Genomic DNA, 14,027 nt, shown 5'->3' on the forward strand with positions numbered 1-14,027 from the left:
GAGTATTTGTGGGATTGTAATTCCAACTGCAGGGAGCAGAAGCAGGGAGTAAGGGACATGACCCCACTTAAGAGTCTCGCCTGGCCTTCAGGAATGTTTTAGGCTGGGGGTGAGATTTAGTTTCTGTTTTTAGATCCAGCCTTTGTTGTGCTAACACAGGTCCCTTGTGATTGTGCCACCTGCTGCTTTCTGCTAAGCCAGGGGTTCTTCCTGCCCGCCCCCCCCCCCTTCTAATGCCTCTCCTGCTTGCCCCACCAGGTCCCTCCAGCGTCAGCAAAACAGCATGGTGTGAACCTCAGCACCCCCACCACCCCTTTCCAGCAGGCCAGTGGTTATGGCCAGCACAGCTACAGCACAGGTGAGAGGTGCTCCCAGCACAGAGCGACATGGGTAGGACACACTTGCCTAGCTCACACATGCCTCTTGTACCCTGCCATGCTAGGTTACGATGACCTGACCCAGGGGACAGCAGCGGGAGACTACACCAAGGGTGGCTATGGTGGATCATCGCAGGCACAAAACAAGTCTGCAGGTTCTGGGCCTGGCAAAGGTAGCGTCTGTCCCTCCTTTCCAGGATTGAGGCCCAGAGTAGTTGTCTCCCCCCTGACTCCTCCTCACACAAGGCTATCCCAGAGTGCCCCCTGGAGGTGGGGAAGGCTGGAGCTGGGATCAACTGCTGTGGGAACAACTGCTTTTCCTCCTAGGAGTTTCTGTGTCTTCAAGCACCACTGGTCTACCTGATATGACTGGTTCTGTCTACAGCAAGACTCAGGTGAGGGAGGAACAGGAACAGGTGAGTGTGTAGGTTTGTGGGAGGTGCAACCCACGCTGGTCCTCACCATTGTCTCTTTTGCCCTGCAGACTTTTGATAAGCAGGGATTTCATGCAGGGACCCCTCCACCATTCAGCTTGCCCTCAGCCTTGGGTTCCACTGGGCCTCTGGCCCCTGGAGCAGCTCCAGGTTATGCACCTCCACCATTCTTGCACATCCTGCCTGCCCACCAGCAGCCTCACTCACAGCTGTTACACCACCACCTTCCGCAGGATGCCCAGGTGAGCCCAGTGATGGAGGCAGCCACCCTGCCCTGGGTTGGGGGTTTTGCTCCAGTCTTGACAGCCTTCTCTCCTCCTCCTCAGAGTGGCTCGGGTCAGCGCAGCCAGCCCAGCTCCCTTCAGCCCAAGTCTCAAGCCTCCAAACCTGCCTACGGCAACTCTCCGTACTGGACAAACTGAACTCTGAAGAGGGCGGTGGGCTGGGGCAGGGCTTACCCCGAACAGGAGATAACACATGGAGCCCGTTTCTGGGAGCCCAGCACCCCTTTCTAGAATTCCTGAGACGTGTAACTGTGTCAGCCGAGCCTCTGTGGGGAGCCTGCCTCCTAGACTCGCTATTGTATGTAATGTATTTATGTATGTATTTGTAAATGTGACAGAAGTCTTGGAGGAGTGGGGTGTGCAGCTGCTACTGGTCAGGTCTGTTCTCACTCAAGCCCCTTTTCATTGTAGCAAAATAAGCCCCCACCTGCCTTCAGGCCTGCCTTCCACATAGCCCCCCCCCGCCAGGAGGCTGCTAGGGGCATTTTCTGGAAGGGCTGGTTTAAGGCAGTTGGGTAATGGGATCAGGTATCAATGAAGAATCACGAGTTATCTCCCACCCTTGTAAACCATTGTTTGAGTTTTCCTCCTTGTGTAATTACTTTATCCCTCTTTTTGAGAAACTGGTCCTTTTGTCATTTGTCATGTTCCCGTCCTGCCAAAGTTTGATCTGGGAATAGCAGAGATATCCCCCCTGCTCAACATGAGAGTGGCACCTGTTTGACTTCATATAGAGCAGGGGTATCTGCTTCTGGTCTGGTCTTGTCCCCAGAGACTTGCCTTCCTTTGGCTGACCATTTTAATATAATCTGAATTTGTGCTCAGAGGTCTTCAGCCAGTCAGCTCCCCCTTTAAAAAAAACAACAGATATGCTCCATGTAAAGGCTCCATTCCAGTTGTCCTGAACCAGGTGGGCAACTGCTTCAGGGTTTTCTCTTTTGCCCAAAGTCCACCTAATAAAGTTCTGAGAGCATGCACAGTCTCTGTGTGGTGTGACTAAAGGATAGTTTCGGGCAGAAGCCATCTTCATTATGTATGGTTCCAGGGACTCGGACTTCACGGGACTGAAGTAGAGCTCACATGGTCAGTCTTCCTGACAGCAGGTTGTGAAGTCTTAAGTTGCTATTCCTTTCTTTGCTAGGCCCTTCTCCCTTGCTTTGGCCCCAGTCAGTATCCAAGGAGTGAAAAGGTAAATGGTATGGCTGAAAAGACAGCACACACTCCTGACAGGGCACAGGCAGTATTTAGTGAAGTTAACTTTGCTTGTCCTGCAGCTCCATAACAGACTTATGGGATAGGCAGTCTCTTATAGGGCCTAGCAGCAGGAATACCAGGGCAGGGTAATTACTTTTCCAAAGGAGCAAAGGAAATAATTGCAAACATGGTTCTAGGCCTGTGAGAGAATAAGTTTGAACAGCTAAACTTTTGCTTTTTGTCAACCAAACACAATCTTGATTGACAGTCAAGGCTGTGGTGGAACAGGTGAGTTGGGGTGGTATGAAGTAGGTAAGTGGGACCTGGGCTAAATTTCTGCCCCAGAAAGTCCCACTCAACCATTCACCTGGGACCAGGATTCTGACTTCCCTTAAACTAATCTAGCTCCTCCCTCTTGCTTCCAGGCCACCAGGCAGGGAGGAGCCAGGCCCATAAACTATTCCAGTGTGTCTGGCAGGAGACAGGTTTCCCTGGTCATCTTGACACATAACTGTGCTGCAACCTGGCAGGCAGCTCAGGCCTAGAGGTGTTGCCTGAGGCATTATAGCCTCTCATAACCACCCCTTCAGACTTAGCTAAATAAGCAAACAAAATGAGTGTTGCTTCAAGTCAAGTATTGGTCAAGTTGATGTGCCAGGGTTGCAATCTCCCTTTTCTACATTCACCTCTAAAATCAAGTCATTTCATCAGATTGGAGATGTGCTGATGTTAAACCACAGCTTGGGATCCTGGTTTAAAAAAAAAAAAAAAAAAAAAGGTAAGTGGCCCAGGCCCCAGAGTCTCAGGTTCAAATCCTGTATGAGTACATGGGTTGCAGGTTTGATCCGGGGTGCATGCAGGAGGCAACTAACCAGTCTCTCTCTCTCATCGGTGTTTCTCTCTCTCCTCCCTTGCCCCCTCCCTTCCACACACTAAAAATCCATGGAAGATATATCCTCAGGTGAGGATTAACAAAAGTTTCCACAACTGAAACTAAATGGGAACTTTCACTAAACTGTGATTTCCTGTCTGCTCCCTGCTTTTAGCAGAAGTTTGGAAGGTATGTGACAATGAAAACAAATGCCCTCCTAAGGAGGGTAGTGGAGCGCACCCCTTCATCCCTTCCACTGACCTACTTGTACTGGCAGATTGTGCCCTATTTCAGAATTAAGGTTAACAAATGGCTGTGTCTTTAATAGCCTTTCTTAAAGCTAGGTAAGAATTGGGGGTATTTATTCTGCAAGGTGAGTTGAGCAGAATGTCATAAAAGGCAGGTCAGGAAGAGTTAGTTTTTGTTTTACTTTTTCAGCTGAGTCCTGGGCATAATCTGCAAGGGAAGAGCAGAGATACTAAGACCACCTTTTAGTTTTAACACGAGAAAAAAAAGAAGAGGGTCATCCCATGGGGAAGTAGCAATACAGGTATATTTTATTTCACATTTTATTAGTAGACAGATGGGCAGAAAAAGACAAAATAAACCACTAAAGGGGAAGATCAACACAAAATGCATCAGAAAATCTTTTCTCATAAGTTAAACTGAAGAAAAACATCTACAATTTCAGCTAAGAAAACTATTAAAGTCAGGTGTGACCTGCTGGTTTCAGAGTAGTTGAAAATTGCATCTGAATCTTTGTAAATGTAAACCTTTTATCAGGATGGGAGGGGTGGAGAGTTAATTTTCAGTGGAGAACTACGCATTTTCCCTTTCAGTCTCTTACCATATATGTCCCAAAAAGAAGGAAACCAGCAAACAAAGAAGCAAATAATTACCAGGGAAGAGGAAAGACGGTACTACAAAAAAAGTCTGGCTAACAGAAAAGAACTCTGGAATGATATGAAAAAGAAAGGGGAAGACTGAGAAGCAACAAGGGAATCATGATATACTTTCTCCACCCAGCCTCAAAAAACAAAAACAAAACAAAACGCCCAGAGAGGCCTCCACTAGAATCAAAAGGAATCTAAAAATGCAGGATTTTGAGCTCGTTACACCAAATCAGCACAAGTGTACTCACAAGGTTCTAGCCTGAGATTTCCACTCCTAAAAAATAAAGTTACAAGCGCAAGTTTTCTTTTGCCACAGGGTGTGTTCTCAAGACAGCTCTGGAACCAGCATCTGGGTTTTACAAATCAGTGAGCTTTCAGAATGCTACCTGCTAGCAAATCAACACACCCCCCCGTCTTCTGATTGTACTCTTATCAGAGGCAAACCAAGCCCTCAATAGTAACACCCCAAAGGGCTGAGAGGTACGACCTCCACCTATCTCTCTGGCTCCCTGAGTCAACGTGCAACAGGCCAACAGGGCCTAATGGGACCGGGCTGAGCAGCATAGCACCTCCCACAATGCCAAGGTGCCTGGCCTACCCTGGGAAAGAAATGCTTTAGCAGTAAGGTGAAGAAAAGCTTAGGGCTCCAATAGAGTAAGACCAAGCTAAGCTACCAGCTGTAAACGTGTGTTGGGGGGAGGGGGGAAAGTAGTGGGTTATCAGCAATATGAGACACTTTGGGTTCCATTAGATTTGCAGGTTATTTGGAAGCATTCCTTAAGCGTGAGGAGTAAAAAGCTAGTTCCGACATCCTTAGGAGTTTGCAGTCAGTGTTTTGTTGCAAAGAGCTGCTGCTTTATGAATCTGACTGGAGTCACTAGATTCAGGGGTGCAAGTAGCCCTGGCCCCATGGGGATTGAGCAGATTCTGGGATCAGGCTCAATACTGCCACATTTGAACCTCAGCACGTTAAATGTTTTCACTTAATACTAGACCAAACTTCAGGGGCCAAATAGGGTTGCTGGGAATTATTAGCAAATGTTTGGAGAGTTTGGAGAGGGAATGAAAACCCTGAGATCAGAAAGGAAGGAGGAGCTAAGGAAGTAAGCATCACCTACTCTGTCCTAGGATCCATCCTACCCTGCCCCTCATCAACCCTTTTGTTCTTTCTGAGCTAAGGTCTGAAGAAAAGGAGTTGACACTAGTGCACAGGGATGTAAAGTAGGATTATAGTCAGTCTTTGCTGTATTTTCCTTCCAAAACCTGTGATTTTACATTGTAACGATTTTCCCCACTGAAAGAACACTGCCCTTGTATGAACTGGCCCACTCCCGTAAGAAACAAAAGTCACCGCCAAGTTCTGAAGTCCCTGGTTGGTGAAGGCTGATGGATCTCAGAATTGAAGTAACACATGATTGAGACCAGAGAAATCAAAGCTGCAGCAATTGCATGGCAGGAAGATAACAGCATGGTCACCCAGACACCTCCTGCAGCCAACTCTCTTGGCCCTGCTAGAAGAGTCAAGAAGCCCCAGGGCAAGATCCATGTACAACTTCTGCTTGTACTCCACAGCCAGAGTACATTGAAAGGACAGCAAAGTCCAGGTCATGTCCAATGAGGAAAGGTAACCGGTCACTCTTGTCTCACATATATCCACAGTTATCACTAGCTCAATGAAAACCAAAAAATTAATACATGCACCTAGTATTAATACTGAGTAATTAAAACTGGCTACTTTAAAAAAATATCCTCATGGTGAGAGTGTGTCTTTGAGGGAAAGGCTTTGTTAAATATATAAAACAGATGTTTTCTCTCCCAACAGTGGTCACCAGTAGTTTTGACTTTTTCCCCCCAGCAGCATCAACCAAAATTGGCATAGCAATTTTTAACTCTTTGTAGCCATCACTAAGACTCCACACACAGGTACTAATCCCCACTCTCTCCCCCCACTCCCTGGGGGTGGGGGCGGGGGAAGAACAACTCTGCCTTAAAAATAAATAGCAATCAAGTGCTCAGTTCTATGTAAAGTATGAATATTTATTTCAGGCTTTAGATCCCAATCGATTTCAATAAACCAAAATCTGATTTCTTTCCTCAGAACAGCTGAGGCCTCTGTTAGGATGATTTCCTGGAGGCTGAAGGGACTCTGTGCCCTTAGGAACACATTTCATCAGTCTTAGCACAGAGCCCCTGATGCCCACTGTACCCCAGACTTAAGAATTGGAAAGAAACAAAATTCACCAACATGGGGCTGAACAAATGCACACACTAATGTAAATGGAGCAGCTAAACCTTGGCAATTTTTTTTAAAAGTTTGTTTTGTGGGTTTTCCCCCCTCTATTTTCTTTTGCTACCCAGCATATGCAGCACTTGTGAACTCCCAATGGGTTCCCAGCTTTAAACACATTAAATGTCTTGATGAAAGACTTTAATTCTTCAAGAATCTAAAAACAGACCAAACGTGTTTTGCTGTGAAGACTTTGTAGAGATGAAGTGAGGCAGGGATTTGGGTTTAAAGGGAAAGAAAAAAAAAAAAAAATCAATACAGTGATGGAAGGGTAAAGAATGCAAGATTTCGGACATTCTGTGGAGGATTACCTTCTCTCCATTAAGAGGTCCATAAAAAGGAGCAAACAGAGATCCATAGGGGAGTCAGCAGGAGCCGTGTTTGTTTTCCCCACCCCGTGTTAGGTTTTTGCTGAGGGGCCACTGCTAGGTCCCCACTTGCTCCCCTCCCTTTGGCCTGAGATGGCAGGGCAGTACAGGGGCTTCAAAGGAGCAGGTCACGACTCCTCATTCCCAGAATCATCATCATCATAACAGTCGGCATCTTCCTCCTCCTCATCTTCATCATCAATGTCGTCGTCGTACAAGTCGTCATAAAGCAAATCTGAGCTGTTGTCATTGGAAGGCACTTTAGTTTTGATGCAATATTCCGCCAGGGTCGTGGGGACTTTCACTCCATCCTTTTCTGCTTCAGCTTTAGTGGCTGAAACTTGTTTTCTAAAGGGAGGAGGACAGTTTATGTAAGTCTCTGTCTTGAAGATGGATTTATAATGAGTGTTTCTAAATGATCAAGATTCCTTATAACTCAGGTTTCTAAACTTTTAGTACCTGCCTGAAAGCATCTGACAGACTCTACTACACCAAAGGCACTCAGCCTCTCAGGTCCATTCTGAAGGACACTTGACCTTTTGAAAAGCAGTGGATCTTAAATGTTAGCCAGAAACCACCTCAGATACTTTTAAGACCAGATTGATGCTTCTCAAGTTCCCATTACTTCCCAAATCAGAATTTATATTCAAGCAATATAAAACTACTTACAATTCTCTTGATATGCCATGCTGTTACACACCTGTGTTTTAGCAAACGTTTCTCCTTTGAAGAGGCTTTTTCTTCCCCCTTTTACTGGAAAAATTCTTATTTATGAAGAATAATCTCTCCTAGGAACTCCATAGCATTATATATTCCTTCCACTGTATCTTGTTTAAACTTCTATAATTGCACTCATGGTCATTTGTTTGCTACATGAGCTCCCCAGGGAGAAAGACTGTACAGTTTAAGGACCTAGCAGTGTACCTGACACAATGCTGGTGCATAAAAAATGTTGAAAGAATAAAAGAATGAGATAAAGGAAACCCTTAAATTAAGCAATATGAAGAATATAAATACCTTGGGAATAGTCAGGCATTCTTCACTTACTAAATCCTACCTTTTTTTGAACATCAGGCTCCAACCCTGTTTTTTATGAAGCACTCCCATTCCTCTAAGTCTCTATAGGTCCTTACAATTTATACTAATTATCTTCAATCTTTGATGTATACTAGTCACCGAGGTGGCTGATAAAAACAAAACACAAGTGTCTACATTCTATCCATCCCTGTAATCTCATTAAATGTCTGGATTGGGGTTCTGAAGGTGTTTCCAGTGAGCAGAAAACAGAACTGCTAATCTACATTATTCAGGATTAGATGACATGCATTTCTCTGCATGTTTTTTATTTTAATATCACATGGTCTACTTCTTGTCACTCAGAGATGAACTTAAATATCACCTTAGAGGAGGCTTGTTCTGACAAGAGAATTTAAAGCAACCATCTCATCACTCCCTCACATTATCCTACCACTATCTAGTCCTTTTTTCTTTTGATGATCTTCCTCATTTGTGTCCTGCTGACCAGATTTATAGAGAGGGACTCTATTTGTATAAATTCTAGTGCTTACTATAAACTATGCAAATAATGTGCTGGAACCGTCCTTGGGGTATATAAAAATGCAGTTGTATTAAGGTGAATTAGACTTATTGCAGTTCAAGTACCAATCTTGGGTAGTTACGAAAACCTTATGTCCTACTCAGGAAAGGATCGAGAGCCTAATACCGTCTACTTTTTCCCCCTTTTATATAGAAAAACTAAAGACCCAAAAAATTAGCCAATAAAAGGTCATGTGAGGGGTGGCAGAGCTAGTAGTAGATTCCAAGTCTCCCGATTCTTATTCTACGATTCTGTTAAACCATATACTAATGTTGCTGATGATGATACCCAGAAGAACAATAGGGCTTCATTAATAAAAATTTTGAAAACAAAAATACCTGGAATGTCTGGAATACCTTGGGTGCTTGCTACACTTAATGGACATGTTGAAAGTCCAGAACAATATAATCATCCCTAAAATGATTACAAGGGAGAGTTTCAAACCTAACTGGCTCAGAACCTAGAAGCTCTGGTTCCCAGGAAATCAGATCTGCTGCAACATTATCTTATAGTATAGTATGTCTTCTCTCAAAAGCTAAACTCATTAGGCTTAGGCACAAATCACTTCCCAAACAATAAATCTAATTGAGAGAAATGGAGTAAAGGATGAAGCTCAATTTAAACCCCTGGTTCTAGGATATTTCTTTGGTTCTAGGTATAAAAAGACTTGAAGTTCTCAAACCAAAGACAAAGCACCTTACCTAATGATTTCAGCGTATTCTTTGTCTTTTCCTTTACTGTCCCTCCATTTCCTGAACATAACTGAAGCATCCACATTGGCTGGAGAGAAGGTGTTGGGCTCATTAAGCAATGAGATTACACTTAACAGGATCGTCCTAGAAACAAGAAAAAAGAGTCAGCTACAAAGGATATATTCACAGGATACAAAAGTACTCTCTTAAATCGAAGACTACAATATTTGAGACCTTAGGGGAATGGAAACAATATCAAAAAATTTTGTTTTCAGTACTCAGCTGGTTAAGCTAACTAGGACACAAAAGCAGAGGAAATATGTGAGTCTAGCATGAGATCCTGTTGCAGGGCATAAAACTGTAGAAGGCACTGTCTCAATTGGTTACATGTTCCAATCTGCAAAAAATACAGGTCTGAAAGCTTTTCAAATAACATTTTAGAAATTACAAGTACAATAGGAAAAAGAAAAGCAAAAAAATATTTAGCTTCAAGGCAATCTTTTCATGGGAGGGTAAAAATGATGCTATTCTATATATCCAATTCTAATCGTTTAGAAGATTTAAAAAACTGTATTACATACAAATGTATTTCTTTTCCATATTTCTACAAGAAGACAGATAAGCAGGAGAATAGAGGAAAAAGAATGCCTCAGTAGAAATACTTATTTTTCACTAAGCACCTACTGTGTGCCAGAGGCACCAAGTAAGATGTTGACCGTATAATAGTGAACAAATTAGATGTCATCCCTAGATTCTCAGGGCTTATATAATTTGTGGGAGGTATAAACAGGTAATTTTCATCCACAGATAGAAACCAGACACCTTAATCAATCACAGGGAATAAAGTTTCAGTTAGATAAAATAACCAAAGAGCACAATAAGCTCCAAAAATATTCCAAATTATTCCCAGGCTTTTCCCCCTACAAACTATGTGCATGTATGAAAGGAGAAAAATGGGAGGAAAATTAAATTTCTCTACCTTTTCTCATTGGTGCGAGGTTATACATTGTGTTGTTGCAAAATAGCCTTTTGCTCCTGGCCCCAAGCAAAAAATAAAAGGAGGGAACCAGGCAATTAGATGTTTGATTTGATGAAACCTTTTCCTAAAAAGGGTAAAGAGTTTCTGTTATGTCATTATACAAAATTATGACAAAGACACTTTCAAAGAAAAATTCCCCATCTAGTTAAAATGCATTTATCTCACACACACACCTTTCTATTAGGTTAGAAATAACTCCTTGCCCTTCCTGCCAAGACTCTTCTGGTTTTCTCCAATAATTACATTAAAAAGATTCAAAGAGACTCATCACTGCCAATAATGGAAAATAGACTGACATAACATCCTGAGAAGCAAAAGAAAAATGTAGGTAGAAAATTCTGTAAGGGTTTTTTGGGAAGAAAATATACAAAACCTGTTAGAAAGATAAGCAGGATAAGGACAAAGTATGGTATAAACGGGGAAAAAAAAGCTTTCATGGTCTAGATCAGCACTGCATACTTACAACTTTCTGTGATGGTGGAAATGCATAATCTGTGTTATGCCACATGGTAACCACTAGACACATGTGGCCATTGAGTGCTTTGAAAGGTAGCTTGTGCAACTAAAGAAATGAATTTTTAGTACTAAATAACTTTAAAAAGCCACATGTTTAGATGAATCATATTAGGAAATTTTCCACAGAAGTTAGTTTCACCTAGTTGATTTTTCTAACATCTTGTGTATATTATTAAAATACTATATTGGGAAACAATTTTAAAAAATGGTGAATCATCTGTTTCTACCAAAACAAGCTCATTTCTACTATGTGCTCCTAAACTGAAATGCACGATGGTTTCAAAAGCATCAGGTACTGCAGGGGATTGTGATAATGGTTAACCCAGCCCGTTTTCAGTTCCTCCCTTCATCTGGAAAGCAGAATCTTTTTTTTTCTTCCTCCTGTATAGAGAATCCGTTCCACTGGTTCAGGTGCAGTTAACATTCCCCTACCATCACGCCACACCTTCATACAAACAACCTACTTATACCCACAGCAGTAGACATACCACCAGGTGCTGGCCAAAGGATTCCATATTGTCGTGATGATGGGTTTGGGGATAATGCATGTGACCTAAGCTGGGGCAATCAGAACCCTGGTGGGAACAATCATTTTTCTAACCTAACAGCAGTAAGAATTTTTATTATTCTTGGTTTAATAACAGAATATGGAAAGCAAAGAGCAGGTGGCCATCTTTGTCACCAAGGGGTGAGAGCCTGCCTAATAAGGTCAATACAGAGCAAAGCAGAATTGAGGGGTTTTTCCCTCAAAGACTACTGATGCAAATCAAAAGCGATATCCTATTCAAAATTTCCCAACCAGTATGTTGTAAATGGGTTGCAGGTTAATTATACCTATATTGATTCCCTCATTACACCTATATTGTCTTGGATCGGACCCAGGACAACTTGAGCCTCTGAAACTACTTCTGGCCAAAGGAACATATTACATTGTGATCTACATATACTATCATTTGATTTTTCTATGTATCATGACTGCAATTAGGTTTGGAGAAACTGTCATACATAGTTTAAAATGTTTATCACTTGTACCAAAATAATTTTTTTTCTAAAATATATATTGATTTCAGAGAGAGGAAGGGAGAGGGGAAGAGGTGGAGAGAGAGAGAGAAACATCAAAGATGAGTCATTGATCGGCTGCCTCCTACATGTCCCCTACTGGGGATCAAATCTGCAACCTGGGTATGTGCCCTGACCGGGAATCGAACCTCAATCTCCTGGATCACAGGTCAATGCTCAAGCGCTGAGCCACGCCCAGCCAGGCGGTACCAAAATAATTAAACACAGGCATTACACCTGTAGCATGGTAAACTCTGCAAGGTAAGTATTATTAATCCTGTGTTTTACAGAACGGAAAAACTAAACTGCTAAGGCAGTACTGCCACAATGCACAAAATATGCTCTTTGTTGCCGTCTTTTTTGTTATTTTTAGTTAAGTGTTTTAAAATCTTTATTCATTTTTTCTTTTCAGAAGAAAAAAACCGCAGAGGGTGGAGAGGGTTAACAATAGGTGAAAAGAAGAGAAAGACCAAATACTGAAACTATCAAATTACTATCCCCCAGTGAAGAGGTTACTCAAGCCCATTAAAGGGATTGGTTTCCTGCAGATCAAGAACAAAGGGGAAGGGATCAGGAAAACAACAAATACTCTTTCTTAGTTAATCTCATTATGTCCATATAAATTCACAGTTCCATATGAAGCTCTGGTTTTGAGTAACATAGAGTTGCATTTGTCCATTAAGACAATCTTGTGGCACCTGAACATACATTTTTTGGATTAGCAGAATAGACTCTGAGGGCCCATCCCCAGACTCTCAGTTCCCATAAAGAAAACCAACATAGCCATTCTCTAACTGTGGGTATGGAAGAACAGATCTGGTTGTCGAAATTCAGTGGTGTAGTAAGTGTTTAACATGTGTACAATACAGAACAGCTCTAAACCAGTAAGAATTTGGGGAAAAAATTAAGTGTTTTCAACTTACAGCAGAATTCCCATAACCACCAACAACATTCAGAGTTAGAAATATTCCTAGAAATAAATGTGCTCCCTCCACCCCTGCTTAAGCCAGAATAAGGGACAATGGTAAAAGTCTTTGGAAAATAAAAAAATGCTAAAAGGAGAAAGGAAGTACAGACAAAAGGATAGGCAAACGCACTCTACACAGTCTTCAGGTTCATGTTGCAGATCCTTTTGCCTGCTTCAGTATCTTTGTCAGAGATAATATGGCTCTCTTCTTTTGAATAAAAAATAAGTTTGTAAACAATAAAAACACCCAAAGAATCCTAGTTGGTTTGACTCAGTGGTTAGAGTGTCAGCCTGTGGACTGGAGGTTCCTGGATTCAACTCCAGCGAAGGGCACATGCTTCAGTTGCAGGCTCAATCCCCAGCCTGGTTGGGGTACATGAAGGAGGCAACCAATCGATGTGTCTCTCTCACATTGATGTTTCTCTCTCTCCCTTTCACTCTCTCTGAAAAGCAATGGAAAAAATACCATTGGTTGGATGGGTGGGGGGGAAACACCCAAAGAAAATGAAGGCCAAGTAATTACATTCTCTCACACACACACACACACACACACACACACACACACACACACACAGAGGCAAACAGCAAACTCGCAAGTTGTGAAGTTCTATAGTACTAAGACATGTATTATACACAAAACTACAGAAGCATTTAAGGGAGACAGAGCATCAAAATTAGACATCTATGACCCAATGGGTAATACTGTATTTGCTCCTTTTCAAGAAAGACAGTAGTCAATGAGATGGCTCTGTCCTTTCTCTGTTGCTATGTCACCACAAGTACTCTGGCAGGCAGGGCAGAAAGCTGGCCCTAACACAAACAACAAAATAAGATCTGACTTACGGGTCTTTCTGGAAATAGCAAGAAAAGTTTAGAACTTTGCAGAATTAAAGATTGGCATTTTTCCTCCAGTGTATACACATACCCCCCAAGCAGCATTTGAGAGAGAGAGAAAGGGTTCATTCTTAAAAACCTAAATTTACTTGGCTCTTAAAAACATACACATTCACATACATAGATGGAGATGCAGGGAGGGAGCTATGGTCACTGAGATTCTTAGGTTTTACAGACCTAGCATAATCTGATGGAAATCATGTATGGAGAGGTAAAGCCGAGTGCCTGTCCCTTCTAGTTAACCTGAGTTCTTTGAATGTCTTATTTACACTATTTCCAAAGTTAAAACTCAGTCCTCAATACATATTTTCAAGATGGGAGAAGAATTTAAAGGCATTGTGGCAAAAAAAAAATCATATACAAAAATGTGGTAGCTTAATGGGTCACATACTACAAAAAGTGTTTGTTTATGCTGGTAAAGCAACTAACAAATATAACAATTCCTACTGAGCAGCCCTGAAGCTGCCATTGCTGACTGACATGTTCCTGAGAACACATGGTAGGAAGGAGGGTCTCAGATTAAAATGTAGGGGTGGGGAAAGTAGATTTACAATT

The 14,027-nt window shown here is 42.2% G+C and overlaps 2 protein-coding genes across 9 annotated transcripts in view; one reads left to right on the top strand and one right to left on the bottom strand.

The window, feature by feature from the left end:
• UBAP2 (ubiquitin associated protein 2) overlaps positions 1-2,077 on the top strand; it is a 100,859-nt gene extending 98,782 nt beyond the window's left edge. For 7 of the 8 annotated variants that reach the window (XM_081151409.1, XM_081151410.1, XM_081151414.1 and 4 more), the window contains 5 exons: positions 259-358; positions 443-550; positions 705-772; positions 862-1,053; positions 1,138-2,077. In XM_081151409.1, coding sequence (XP_081007535.1) covers positions 259-358; positions 443-550; positions 705-772; positions 862-1,053; positions 1,138-1,233 — 564 coding nt within the window. In that variant the 3' untranslated portion in view covers positions 1,234-2,077. The remainder of the gene's footprint in view (positions 1-258; positions 359-442; positions 551-704; positions 773-861; positions 1,054-1,137) is intronic. The other variant, XM_081151412.1, reaches the window with a different exon arrangement.
• Positions 2,078-3,695: 1,618 nt separating this feature from the next.
• Positions 3,696-14,027, bottom strand: part of UBE2R2 (ubiquitin conjugating enzyme E2 R2) — an 80,723-nt gene continuing 70,391 nt past the window's right edge. Inside the window, exons 4-5 of the mRNA XM_081151417.1 lie at positions 9,007-9,141; positions 3,696-7,056 (exon numbers count right to left, since the gene is read on the bottom strand). Coding sequence (XP_081007543.1) covers positions 6,837-7,056; positions 9,007-9,141 — 355 coding nt within the window. The 3' untranslated portion in view covers positions 3,696-6,836. The remainder of the gene's footprint in view (positions 7,057-9,006; positions 9,142-14,027) is intronic.

The sequence above is a fragment of the Miniopterus schreibersii genome (genome assembly GCF_964146895.1).
Source record: "Miniopterus schreibersii genome assembly, chromosome: 11".
Taxonomy (NCBI): domain Eukaryota; kingdom Metazoa; phylum Chordata; class Mammalia; order Chiroptera; family Miniopteridae; genus Miniopterus; species Miniopterus schreibersii.